This window comes from Anarrhichthys ocellatus, unplaced genomic scaffold (genome assembly GCF_004355925.1).
Source record: "Anarrhichthys ocellatus isolate YVR2014 unplaced genomic scaffold, GSC_Weel_1.0 scaffold19, whole genome shotgun sequence".
In the NCBI taxonomy this organism is placed as follows: domain Eukaryota; kingdom Metazoa; phylum Chordata; class Actinopteri; order Perciformes; family Anarhichadidae; genus Anarrhichthys; species Anarrhichthys ocellatus.
In genome coordinates this window covers 5,528,599-5,543,171 of record NW_022280049.1, presented here as the reverse complement: position 1 = coordinate 5,543,171, position 14,573 = coordinate 5,528,599, and the positions used below count along the sequence as shown (strand labels likewise).

General features: G+C 45.4%; 1 protein-coding gene across 1 annotated transcript in view; it reads right to left on the bottom strand.

Moving 5' to 3' along the window:
* The window catches only part of tenm1 (teneurin transmembrane protein 1), a 174,446-nt gene that overhangs the window by 19,204 nt on the left and 140,669 nt on the right, over positions 1-14,573 (bottom strand). Inside the window, 3 exon segments of the mRNA XM_031858162.1 lie at positions 1,208-1,402; positions 1,889-1,972; positions 3,712-3,866. Of these exon segments, the coding sequence (XP_031714022.1) occupies positions 1,208-1,402; positions 1,889-1,972; positions 3,712-3,866 (434 nt within the window).

The following is a 14,573-nucleotide window of genomic DNA, read 5'->3' as shown; positions in this document are numbered from 1 at the left end:
AAGGCACGTTCACAGTCAATAGGGCTTAATGCACTGAACAAAACACTGAACAAAAAAAGACTTGCTGACTAAACGGTAAAAGATGCAGCTTTTGTCAGTCATTTAAGATGAAATGTAGCGCTTAATTTGCGTGTCATTTTTTTATCAGTCGAAAACATACCGTCAGCCTGTACCTGTACGCAGCTAGTTTGTCTTACAAGCGACACAGGGTTCTGTATCTCATTTAGCTTCCCCTGCATCAAACTGTATCTGCATCAGCCTGTCAGGTTCTTGAAGGTGTTGATTGCCCTTCAGAACCGCTGAGAAAAACCGCAACCCATCATCATTAGTTTTGTTTCACGGCTCATCGTCATAAAACGGCTTCAATCACTCTCTAAACGAGAACTTCTACTTGCTGCTGAGAGTGTGTGTAGGAACCTTCATGAATAACCCTCAAGTCCTATTTTGAGATTTCATTATTTTTTTTAGTTCTAGTTTGACTTTCTGTGCGAATGATCCTGAGACGCGTGGTGAATATGGGCCCGGATATACGCTGCATAAAATAAGAGTGACAAATACAGTAAAAAAAAAAAAGACATCAAAAGACTTGACTGCCCTATCTAACATGGCTGGCCAGACTCCATCAAAAAGGCATCTGAGGTTCTTTATGTTCCTGTCTGCCTCCACATGGACTCAGCGTTGTGCTGCTGACCACGAGGGGACTATTGATTGAGTCCAGCAGGCAATTTCTTTGTGTTGCCGGTGCTCAAATGGGGCTGTGATTGCACGCTGCTTGTTAATGGAGCTAATGGAGAAAGAAATATGTTTTCCTTAAAGTGAAAATTGGCGTTTGAGATTTTATTTTATCTTTTTGGAAGCATCAGATTTTCCTATGTCCATGTGTAACACTTTCTTGCTGCACAGCATCTGTGATCACAGCAAAACAACCTGACCGCAATGATGCAACAAGGGTGAAGGTGAAACAGTGTCATAAGGCCAAAAACGATGGGTAATAACACTTCAACATGAGGACAGTAGTGTCTTTAAAAGTTCCTTATGCGAAAGTGTTTTGTAACCATTTCTGAAAATGGGAACCTGATGGATGGTATCAGTCACTGACATCACATCCATCATTGGTAGCTGCCCTTCAAAGCCCAATCAGAGCATCTCTAGCTAAAAATAAGCTGAAAGTAACTACGCATGGTGTTTTTTTCAGCGACAGAATGACCTGTTGGATGCGGTTGATGCGCCTCTCGTCAGTCTCAGCGATGAACAGCGTGCCCAGGTGGGACAGGGCGATAGCCTTGGCGGCCTCCAGGGTGGTGCGCACTGCAGCCCATCTCACCAGGTGGTGGTCGATACCTGGGACCTGGCAGTGGATGGGGCGGCCCGCCACGATGCGCACCTGAAGATTTTCTGATACCTGATAAAAAACAAAAAATGATCATATATAAGCTATGTCCAGTAATTCTTTATGGTAAGTGGAATCAGCTACATGATGTCGTTTGCTGATCCACTGCATTCAAAATCACATGATCTAAGCCTGCGTCATCTCACGACTCACTAAGTTTTCAGTTAAGGAAGTTTGAATGTGATACGTAAAACCAGAGGGACAATCTCTAAAAACATCTTCTAAAAACAACTTCTGCACAGAGTGTTGATTGCATGATTTAATTCAAGGTGATCTTTTCCTTTCTTTTCTCAGCCTCACTCGCTCTGAATGCACCTTAAGTGACAGCACTGCAAATTGTGTGAAATATAACTCTTTATTCCTCGGCTATGCATAGTGCCGTTATCTTTTCAGAAAGAAAACAAAACATTTGAATAGGAGAGAGGTTAGAAGTTAATTCACTGGATTTGTGTGTGTGTGTGTGTGTGTGTGTGTGTGTGTTCAGGACTGTTTCTCTACCTGTAGGACAATGTTGTTGTCCAGGATGTAGAGGGAGTTGTCCAGCGGGTTAATGGCCAGGTCTGTAGGCCACTCCAGGCGCACCTGAGAAATGACACAGACCACACATACAATAAAATTAGAACAGGAGAAGAAGAAAACCGTATTGGCTATCCCCACACAAGAGTCAGCTACAGGTGATACAAATAATAGCTCCTTAATAACACAGCATTAGGCCTCCTGACCCTCCCCGCTCATGCAAAGGTCAGCGGCGGGCAGGGAGCCTTCCCCGTGTTTATTCAAGACTCGCCTCGGCACCGTCGCAAATGTCAGCCAATAACCGTGATCGGCGCGAGCTCAAATAGCACACCCTGCCCGCCGGCGTCGCGGGGGTCAAAGACAGACAAACCCACACTAGCGCTCGGCCAGCCGCGTCGCCGTCTATCTCGCAAACACACACAAACACTGAAACTGTGAGCTGTGGAGACCAGGCGGCACGTCTGAGGGATCAGTGAGGTGATTGATGACTCCCGAGGATGGATTGGTAAATAAATGGATCATGTTAAATTGCCACTGACATGTCCAATTATAGGCACTGTCAAATGAGAGAGAAAAGGGTTCACTCTGAAATCCCATTTTAAGGAGGTAGAGAGATTCATCAAGCAGGACTCACTCTGTCCTTAGCCGGAGAAGACACGCATCATATCTCTCCCGCTCGTGATATTGAACTTTGCAGTGATGGCAGGCCATCACTTTTTACAAGTTTAGTTGAGCTGGTTCTGCTCAATTATAGTCAAACTGAATCTAAAATGATAAAAAAAGGACTATATACTGTATATTCCCTGTGTTCGCTTTTGATTTGTGGTAATTTTCAGAAAACGACATTTGAGCAGCCACACGTATAGTGTGACGTTGATTATTAATCTCTTTGATTTGGATCTACATTACTGCGGGGCATTAGCGTATATGAAAGACAGCGATGCCGGCTAACGTTAGCGAGCCGCTCCTCTGCATAAGAATGTGCTCAGGAGCAGCTGGTGAACACAAGAGAAGAGTAACGTCCTAAAGAATTATTGTGATTGTTAGCAAGAGGGGCAAACTAGCTTCCATTTTATCGTGTATTGGCGTGCAGTGTCATAGATTCAATTTCCTTCTACAGAAAGTGAGACTTCACATCTATGCTGTTGGCTTTGCATAAATGAAAGCGGTAACGTTTGTCTAGCCATGCGGAGGTTTTCCATCAATACCGATGCCACGATGAGGTCGCAGCAGTTTATGCGAATAAACACAGACGGATGGTGAACGCGCCGCGGAGGCCGACGACTAACACAAGCTAGCTGACATGGGCCCCTTTGAGGACATATAAGAGCATCACTGGGAATTCACCCCGGTTGAACACACATATTCACACACACATACACGCGTGTGGGCAGATATCCCTCTATAGAGCCGGCAGTTCATCTATAATTCAGCTTCTGCTCTAATAGGCCTGATATAAGTCAGCAGTATGATCTGAGGACTGGCTGATCAAATCTGTGCAGTAGCTGTCTTTGGTCTTCACTGCACACACTCTCTCTATCTCGCTCTCTCTCTCACACACACATACAGAAAAAAACGCATACACCTCTATGGAGACAGAAAGAGTTTCTGTGGAAGAGGCAATTTAGATCAACAAAACGATCACTGACTGTAAGAGATCGTATTATTTCTGGGTTAATTACGCTAATTAGCTGACACAAAATGCAGGAGTCTTATATATTTACGGCCTATTTTAAGGCAAAAAAACACGTGGCTCTGGCTCTCTCTCTCTCACTCATTCCAACTAGGCCGCATTATTAGCTTACCTGGGTGATGTCCATGCGCGCATCGCAGCTCAGCGGCTGCGTCGACATCAGTCCGTTTGAGCCAATCACAGTGGAGAGCAGACCCCTCTCATTAATCTTCAGAATGGTGGTGCCGTCGACGAAGTAGACGACACCTCTTTTATCCACCGCAATACCTGGGCGGGTGAGAGGGAGAGAGAGAGAGAGAGAGAGAGAGAAAGCAGAGTGAGCTTATTTGGAGACGACAGAGCGGGAGCGAGTAGGGGTTGAGAGAACAAAAGGCTGAAAACGTGAGAGACAGTGTGAGAGAGGAGGAGAGATGGAGAGGAGTGAGTAATGGAGAGAAGTAGAGTGGAGAGAGGAGTGGGCTTTGGAGAGGCATCCAACTCAGTTAGACATTCAGCTCAGCATGCGGCTGTCTTATCAAAGGCACTGCACCACAGAAATGTAATTATATTTCCATTCCGGAGCCCACTAAAGGGATTAGAACAATGCAACCGGAGGAAGAAGTTATTTGTCACATTAAATGTGAGCAGGGTGCCGCAGTGAACTTTTGACATTTGGCGCATGTGCAATATTAAATGTGCGTCCGTGAATATCTGCATCTGTGCGGATGCTTGCACAGCGCATGTGAACACATGCTCCGCAGTTGTAACATACTTGAACTCTCCTTGCAGAGAAGCTCTGCAGTAGACAGCGAGCGGAGAGAGAAAGAGAGAGAAGGGGGGGAGAGAGAGAGAGGTAAGTCCAGGTATTAAAGGTCATCTCTTATGGATGAGGAGCGACCTTCATCCCCGTCTCATCTCCGTACAGAGAATAGCCCTTTGACTCAACTCTCGTCAACAGCAATATTCTCCCACGACTCAACCCTCACCTCTCAAACCGTTACGCCGCCAATTCCCCTTGATTGCTTTCATTTAGCATCTGCGACAATAAGCCATAATTCAGTATTTCTACCCGCCATCTCCCAAGCATGTGGCTCACTGTTGTGCCGTTTAAAAGTGCATTGAGTTTATAGTTTGCCATTAAGTCGTGTCAAGTTTATGTATATATCCCTTTATCTCAAGCGCGCCTCAAAGGATAATGGAGATAAAGCCTTCTTATATATAACCTCAATAAATCCCCAAACTAAATGGTGCAATACAATATGCAACAAAAGAAACCATAAAAACAATCTAATGCCAAGTAGCATCATGAAAAGATATAAAAAGGGCTATCGTTCCTTTATTTGTTTTCGAATTTTATATTTCGGTTAATGTTGCAGACATAGAGCAGCGTTCGTTTCTGGTCTCTGTTTGGCTCTGCTTTGGTCCCTACCAACTGAAATACCTCTCCATTTAGACGCTAAATGCTCCGCTGTTTTAACCAGGAAGTCATTCACTTTGTTAAGTCTGTCGTCAGAAAATAGTTTAAAACGTCCCTTCAACATTTACTAAAGCACAGGGCGATGTCTTCAAATTTCTTTTAAATCTTTTTTTCCATCATTTAATTATATTTTACTTTAATTAGTAGTTTGTTGAATCGAAGAAGAAGAGACCAGTATGTTTCGTACCTCCTTTAAAAGAGGGATCTCACCATGCATAAGAGCCACTACATCATGAATGAACTGGACAATGGCGCGACACCATCAGTATGCGTTACGTCTCCAACTCCCCCCCCATTCAGTCATCTTTTCCCCCTTGATCTTTATGCTGGTTCTGTCAGTCTTTCTCCTTTCAAACTCGGCCATACTGGATTATGTGGGGATGCGCCTCTACTCGCTTTCTGAGCCTCGGATAGAAATCGCCACCGCCCTGTTCCCCAGGCGGCGTTAAGGTCTCATCCTCCTTGACATACAATAGCTTTCTTTACACGTGATTTCATTCACCATGTGCACACACACACACACACACACACACACACACACACATGCAAACACAGGGCACCGCCACCACAACTAGATTCGCGAATGTCCTCAAACGGAGCAACCCTGGACCGACCCCGTGAGTCATAAATCGTGCAGGTGGAGTGGAGGTTGGCAGGGGGGAGGGCCAGGGTCAGTGTGTTTCCTCCTGAGGCCAGAAGGTGAACTGCAGAGCTCTCCCTCCTGGCCCCTTCGTCATCCCTGTGACACAGACAGATTACACCACCCACACCCCCACCCCCACGACACCTTTCCTCTCCTCTTCTAGCTTCCCCTCGCTCTCCGTCCTCCCTAACTTGATCTTCTTCGGCTCTCTTTTTGCTCCCTCTTCCCTCCCCCCAGTTCTTTTGTTTTTATCTCTGTTGTCCTTTGCTTTTGTTTCTGCAGGTTCGCTCCCTCTATCGTGCCCTGAATGTTATAAGTGCTAATCAAATCAGGGGCCCCTGACCCTTAAATAACGGCTGGGCTCTTTCTTCCACTGTTCGGCACCGCTCTTCATTTCTTCCTCTCGTTCCTCTCTGCCTTTCCATTTCTCCCCCTGTCACCTAGCATTACGCAGGAGTGACATCTCAACCCACAGCGCAGTCTCGGCCCACTTAGATCTAAAAGTTGGCACATTCTACCTGCTCTAACGCCGGCCTCGGATCCTTACAACTTTCCTTTCACTTTTCCATCCATTCCTCCTCCTAGCACCCTGAACCTGTCCCTGATCTCAGAGCTCATAAATCCTGCACAAGGACATGATGCGGCAGCCAGGACTCTCTCTAAATACTGATTTCAGTTCTCTCCCTCTCCGTCTCTGCCTGGATATTACTCTTTCTTCTCCTCTCTTTTGGTTCTATTGACTTCCATCCTAAATTCTTCCTTTCTTGCCTTTGTTTTTGTTTTTTTTGCTTTGCTGACACCATCAGTATGCATGCTCAGGATCTGCATGTCTTATGTTTGCACGGGCAGCGTCTAAATAGCTGCCCATCTATCATCAACAATAAACACAGGACTAACTTATTCATCCTCACACAAGCGCAACAATGAGGAACGATTGCTATTATTGCTCGGCATTGGCGGAAAGGATTTACCAGTTGATGTGTTGTTTAAGAGTATTTCACTGTGCTTATTGAAAAGGCTGCAGATTAGTCCACATTCTCCTTGTCAGGGGCTGGATTTCCTGCTGCTGTGGGTAAAGCTGTACGGCGCGTTCAGGGAATTTATGGCCCCTCCGTAAAGCCGATGGATACTCACAAGATATCAAAAGATTTACTGTGTCTCCCCAGGTGGACCTGGCCCTCTGATACTCATGTTTAAAAGCTGGCAGACGCACCAGTGGAGAAATAATTGAGATAAATCTCAACTGGAGAGGGAGACGCACATTTGGCTAAAGTTGGGACTGGATTTTATCATCAAAGAAGAGTGAATTAGATGGAGTTGGATTGACCTTGGTAAAAACTGAGGGAGAGAGGAGAGGATGATAAAGTGACACTATTCGCATTCGTCTCAGATTTAGGGAGAAAAATGCAGCCAAAGAGAAAGAGACAGACAGCAGCAGAAGTGGTGTGAAAGAGGCGAGAGGTGGCAATGAGACAAAGGGACGTGATGAGGAATTGCTTCAATTAACCATTACAGGCCAATCACTCTCAATCAAAGAATCTCTTTGTTCTCTGTCCTTGTCAAAAGAATATCAGTTATAACCGCCTCCCCGTGGCATTGCAATACAATCCTATCTGATTAGTGCCCTGGAGATGGGTCTCAGAGAGTAGAAGTGTTGATTACAGCTTTTTGATGAGAAGGAGCCACTGGGGATTTTTTTTTCTCGAGCAGAGCGCAAAGGAGAGGTGAGGACATTTGTAAAGTGAGAAATGAGATGAGGTGGGAACGACTAATTATGACAAAAGTTGTAGATTATGTACCTTATTTAGCAATAATGCCCTGTTGGCATACAGTAAGATCAGGATGTGGTGTGTGTGCGTGTGTGTGCGTGGGTGCGTGTGTTTCTGCTGCATACTGACTGCTAACACCTGAGCCCTCAAGAGTGCAGGAAGTCGGCCTGCTGGTGTTGTTCAAATTTCCCTTCTACAGTACTTTCAACCTTCAAATGTTGACAGCAAAGCTGCCTCTATGGATCAAAGCAAGAGGAATTGTAAAATCGTGTGAAAAAACAAACACATCAGTGTCTGTCAGCCGGGGAAACAACCACCGGAGTGCAAAATAAGCAGAAACTCTGCGAAGGGAAACCTGCCTATAGGTTATATTTATGGAGGAGAGAGAATAATGTGTGCATGTATGGAAGTTGCATTCATATCTGAAAACTTTCAGACAGCCACGCGTGCAGCCGTGCACACACACACACAGATTGCCAGCAGCCTGAGGAGTAAGTCCTTCAATCTGCCCTCACATATCCCCAGGCTCAGTGGGTGTTAATGATATGGACTGACATATTATTACGGCATCTAAATGACGCTAGCTGTTGCTGATTATATCCCATGGCGCCTCCGTACACAGTAACTGTGTGGTGTGACTGACAACTGAATGCAGACAGACGGACAGTTTCACCTGCACAACCGGCCCCGCGGCGAGGGACTCTAGCCATAAATAAAGTCAACCCAAAATTAGCTGGGGAAAAGCCTGGAGGGTTCACTAACTGCTGCAGTCCGACTGGAAGTGACGCTGAAGAACACATTGTTTCAAAGAGCCTTTTAGCTGGCTGTGTGGCGAACTGTTCCCTTTGATCATTGCTCCACGAGAGCGCACGATGGTCATTTGTATGCGAGCGTGTGAATATATATACGGCTGAGTGTATGCGCGCGTTGTCAACGTGTGCAAGCTCGAGTTGTGGCCCGCGCACGTGTGTGTGTGTGTGTGTGCCGTGAAGTCGCTAGGCGAAGAAGATAAGGCATGGCAGTTAATCACATTGTGCGCATATGCAAATATAGAGCGGATAAATCACAGCGTCTGCAGATGAGAAATTCACACTCCCACACACACAACTTTCTTGAAGGCTATGAGGTTGCCGATGTGCACTAAAGGAGAGGGGGGGGGGGGGGGGGGGGGGGGATAAACCTGTTCACTCAATCCCAGCACTGTGCACCATGCTGATGTTGTGTCTGCACGTGTTTGACTGCAGGGCTGTATGATTTCGCACCTGCATTAAAAAAACAAACGACACACGTATCAATTGTTTATGCTGCCGTCAATGGCACGCTGGGATTGTGTACATGCCGCTCTGTGAACTGCGACATGCACGTCTATGCGCTGCAGCACTGTAAAACAAGTGCCGTTTACGACGGCTCGTATTTCCCCCAATCAAACGCTTAATCATCAATCAATACAAAATAGCGCCATAAACAGGGGCCGGCGCGTATTTCTGCTGGATCTTTGGTAAGCAGTAATAATTCATGCTTATTGTAATTAATTATTCATTAAAGCCACACAGAACAGACAGTGGATTGGTAATTAAGTCTGAATCAGACACTGCGGCTCATCTAATTATCAACCACTATAAGTTTGTTAACATATTAACCCGCATTAATTAATTATTGATAGCTGTTTTGTTTCTTTTAGCTGTTAGCTCTCAACTACACGTGTATGGCGAGACATGGCGAGCATGCACAGAACTGAAAGGAGATTTTGCAATAGTTGCATGCAAATTTTTGCGCGGCTTTTTTTTTTTTGGGGGGGGGGGGGGAATATGCGACTTGGCAGTAATTGCCTTGTTCGATAGCAAAAGAGAGATCCAAAGCAATCACAGAGGCAGCACACAAACTCAATTATAAAAGCAATTGAAATGCTTTGGACTAGAAAGCCGCGTGAAAGGCTGAGGGGTTTGGATCAGTGCGGAGCGTCTGCAGATTATGTCGCACTGTTTAGAACATCAAACAAACACAAGGAGGTCTATCAATAGAGGCTCTTTTACCAAGCACGCCATCGCGACAACAAGCCAGCGAGGCTCTGCGGTGGTAGCAAGAGGAAATGGGATCAGATGGTGGGGGGGGGGGACAAAAAGGGAAAAGAAAGCGGCACTAAACTATTACAGATTGCAAATCTCTATGTGCAGCTTCCACTCAAACATAGTTTTTCCCGCACACAGGACAGAGACATCACGGTAACTGAGCCAGAGGCAGCTCCAGTGCAGTCTTTATCAGAGACCATTTCAGCAGCCATTTCAGATTTTCCTTGCCCGTCTTCCAAAACAACTGTGTGAGTGCTTCCTCGGAGGGAGGTCTGGCCACTGGTCTCTCGGAGCGCCACAGGTGATAATGGTACCCAGGTGCAAGCATTTACCGGCTCTGTTGTCCCATCCCCCATCACAGCGGCTGAACCTCGGGTAAATGCAATTTATTCCTCCAACAGTAGCGAAGCTCCGCTCCTCCTGTCAGCTTGCCAGGCTCACAGTGGAGGTTGACAGGCCGGCTGCCAGCAGCGGCCATCTCCACCAGTTAAAGTGACACGCGTGTCACATTCGCCATGACCACGCTGATGTTTGCCAACCTGACGTACCTTTAACAAGGCGCCCATAACTAACTCCGTGTCCCTTCACTGGGAGAAGCAGATTAGGTCCAGGGACCCAGAGGATGTCAGTCAAAAAAAAAAGAAGCAGAGCGACTCGCACAAACGTTGCACCTTTTGATGCACAGGCTCAGCCTTTGGCCTCGAGCCCGCATCTCTTATTGACTCAGGGCTTCATTACACACACAGTGAGCTTCAGTAATCTCTCTGAAGCCACCCTACACACTCCGACTACAAACAAGGTAGCTGTCAGTCTGCATAGTGTTCTACCTAATACATTACTTGAATAGCAGGCATTTTACAGGTAGAGCCTCGTTTTAAGTCAGCATAAATTAGCCTCTGCTAAGTCCATTGACTGTATTTTCTTTGGTCCTTTGCAAATCTTGGCAGTGGGCTGACTATTTCCCTCCAGAATATCTACGAGTCCTCCTCCTACCCAAGGTGATTAGGACGCAGACCGGCTACTTTCTCAGATGGATCCCTGTTTTTTAAAGTAGCCCGAGACACTTCTCATCCTTTTATCTGGTGGACAATGCAGCCACATGACATTGAATGACATTGGGCTCAATGCGATGATCCATTTAACACTGCCATCAGGCTGTCAACTCATGTATAAATGCATCACCAAACTTTGTATTGGCCTGAGTTTGTGGCTCAAGATGACTTGTCATTGCTGATCCATGTCAACCTATGCATTTGCCTGTCATATTGTGCTTCTCCTGCTTAATGCTCCTGCTTATGGTTAAGATGCTCCTCATCTTAACTCTATGCAACAGGTGGACATATTGAGATGCCTTTATTTCACCTTATAAACAGATTGTTGGTGTGCCAAACCATCTGTGTACATTATTGAGTTACTGTATGCAGCGAAGATGCAGCAGAAGTAACTAAGCCGTTTCTCCTAATTGCTTTATCCAATCACGATCGCTATTTCTGAGTACTTTCATAGCTACCGATGATAAATTTCAACCAATCTGCGAATTGCCACCCTCCGGCCAAAGTTAGGATAATACTTTGGACAGTACTCACGTATCTCAAACTTTTTGTTCAACGATTCTGTCGGTCAAGAGAGAATCCGATGGGAGTAATTTGATCAATTTTAGCTAGTAAAATCAGCCAATTGTTGACAGCTGAGTGCTCATTCTGTTTGGATGTGGATGTCTTATCATATTTGGCCCATGTCTACGTTTCCTGACAAGCAACCTCTCGTGGTACTGCAAATAATGACAACACAGAAGTAGTGTGACCTTGTTATAGTGCAGAAAAAACTAGGAGCCCAGGCTCCACATTCAACAGAGCAACAATATTTATTCTTCCAGTGGTGTTATTTTGACCTCATTTTGCTCCCAAACTAAATTCATAAATGTGTGGAACATTTTCAATCAACATCACATGTTTGAAATGCCTGAACTGGGAACTTTCAATGAAAATATTTACTCTAAAAGTGAGTTGCCATGTCATCTTGCAGGGGATGAAACTCCTGAAAATAATCATAAATGCTGGGAATCTCAACAGATATGTGTGAATGTGCGATAGTCATAACATAACAGACTGTGTGTGTGTGTGTGTGTGTGTGTGTGTGTGTGAGTATTGACAGTCAGCTCTGAGTGACTCACAAAGAGAAGAGCAAAGGAGAAATGGCAGATCGTACAGGTCGATGTGAAAAACAAATCAATCCTTTTTGTAGCCTAATTTTCCAAAGAACAAGTTGCGATTAATAACATGAAATACATTTCCCTTTATCATGTTTGTAGGGGGGATTTCATCTCATTTTACAAACCTCACGTTGTGTGACATTACTTTACGTTACGGTGTTTTGATGTCGGAGAGAGACAGACAGACAGCAGATGATGGAGCGGTAAACCGTGCACGTACTTAACTGCATCAACTGTGTCTGAAAATTTAGTGAGTGAAAGGAAACTCTTGTAATATTTATTACATATTTAATTAAACTAATGCTAACATAAAGTGGTTGAAGAAGTAATCAGATCTCCACTTAATTCAAAAAAATACTAAATTGTAAAATACTCTGTTACAAGTAAAAGTCCTGCATTCAAAATATTACTCAATTAAAAAAGTATTAGCATTAACATAATAATATATGTTATTAGATTATTATCAATGACGCATTAATCTTCATCACGTTAATGTTGCAGCTGGTTATGGTGGAGCTCATTTTGATTACTGTATGTACTGCTGAGTAGTTTAATCTACAATAATGTACATTCAATGTAAATAAGGTGCCAGACTGCATAAAATAGCATCAAAATAGAGCTGGGTTATATAAAAAAAAACATCCCACAAACCCCCCTGCCTCCCTACTGTAGCCCCGTGTACAGTATGCATTATTATCTCAAACTGATTTCCTCATGTGTGACAATGAAATACAGTTGAATAGGCTTATCGCTTTATAATAGTAGTGAGTGAATCGTTTTAAAGATTCTTGCAGTTCTGTCAGGAACACTTACATCACATCCTGCAGACTGCTCGGCTGTGACAAACAAACTCGGCAGTGAAAATACAAACAGGACACCGGCCATATCTCTGCAATTCTTTCCCCAATCGAGTCAGAATTGCTCACTGGCTGGACAAGTCCTCGCTGTACGTGTGCGCTGTGCTTGATGGCCTTTTACTTGGCCCTCTGGATTTGCCGCTGGCAGCTATATTCTCGGCATTCGTTTTGGGGAAGAAGAAAATAGAACAAGTCCCTGGCAGAACTTCTTGACGTGGCTGCTCAGCGATGGAAGGTTCTGTTGCACAAACCATCGCCGATCTTCTAATTACCATGGATGCCGCAGTGAGACAAACAAGCTGTGGTAGAAATAGACATGACCCAATGGCATCTCTCTCTCTCTCTCTCTCTCTCTCTCTCTCTCTCTCTCTCTCTAATTTGCATTATCATAGAGTATGCTGCTGTTTGCCTTGCTGTGTGATTTATTCATGTGTGTATCATTAATGCAGGAATGTCCAGGGGCAAAGACAAAAGCTCGGTCAATGTGAAATGAAACACGGGAGCAGGCTGTTAAAAAATTGCGCACACATAATGCACAAAGGCTCGCAATGCAAACCGAATCTTGAAGCCAAAAAAAAAACCCACAGTGTGACTTATCTGATGCCCTTGTTTTGCGAAGCAGTGCTCTGTTTAAACCACCAGAAAAAACGATGATAGTTGACCCTGAGAGGGCCGGCAGCCACGGGGCCAGTTTAATATGCTGATGAGGTGTGGGACCACAGCACGCTGCAGGATTTAGATGCAAAACACTGGGTTCTCTCCATCTGTGTGTCTCTCTCTCTGTTCATCCATCTCATTCATGTTTTCTCTCTTTCCCTCCATTCTCGATTTTTCTTTACACATTCCATATTGTTTTTTTTATTCTCCGTTGTGCACACTTTCTCTTTTCACTCTCTCTCTCTCGGAGCTCCCTTCTTTTCTCAATCAATTGAATCCCCTCCCCCCCTCTCTCTCCCACTCTCTGTTTTGTGAGACGCAACAATCCCTCTGCACTAAATGCAATGGGAGCCAGAGGTAAAATAACAATGGCATATTCATTCTAAAGTTGTAACACAGAGCAGCTGGCAGCAGAGGCTACACAGCCCTAGGACATCTTCTAACTTCACTGTGAATACAGTTTGGAAAGTGGCAGATTCCATAAGAAGTGAAATGCACGGCTGCAGTGATCAGGGCTCTGCAATTGCAGGACACTGCCACTCATATGACTCCGCCGCTCGAGTAGAAGCAGTGGGGGGGGGGGGGGGTTGCCGAGTTAATGGTTTTGAGTGTGGACTCGCTGACAGCATCAAATGCTTGATTCACACTGATGAAACACACTGAGAAACGCTTCTGTGCACACGCCGGTGTTTTCAGCCATTTCTGTAAACGACACTGGCGCCCAATGTGTGAAGATATTCATTCGCCTAAGCTGCTTATATGTCAACCGCCGGCCAAAACAGATACTGTTCAGCAGGAAGCCTGGCTGCCGTGGTCTGAGGTTGACGGCCAAGGCAGAGATGCGCCATGTGAAGCGTATTTACCCCTGGCTGTGGCTAGGTCTTTTTGTAAACTCCCTGCTAATAACTGCTACCAGTTTAAAGCCCTCTGCTTCATCCGGCCCCCCCCCACCCGCTATCTCAACTCTGATGGCGTGCCTCGCAGCTGTGGGGGCTGAGTGAGACGGGGACAAATGTGTTGTGTCTCCCTGTGTGGGGAATAGAGCGGCAAGGCAAAAGAGGCAGAAAGAAAGCAGTGGAGGAGAGAAAAGAAGAGGGGAGAGAGAGAGAGAGAGAGGGTGAGAGAAAGAGGCCGACGGGGCAATAGGGAAAGATGTGGTGGCAGCATGTCAGCCTCTGATAAGGGCATTAGTCTGCCCCCTGTGGGTCGGAGTGAGAGACTGCCACTGCAAGCACTCACACTACCATGTGCACACATACGTGTGCACACACACACACACACACACACACACACACACACACACACACACAC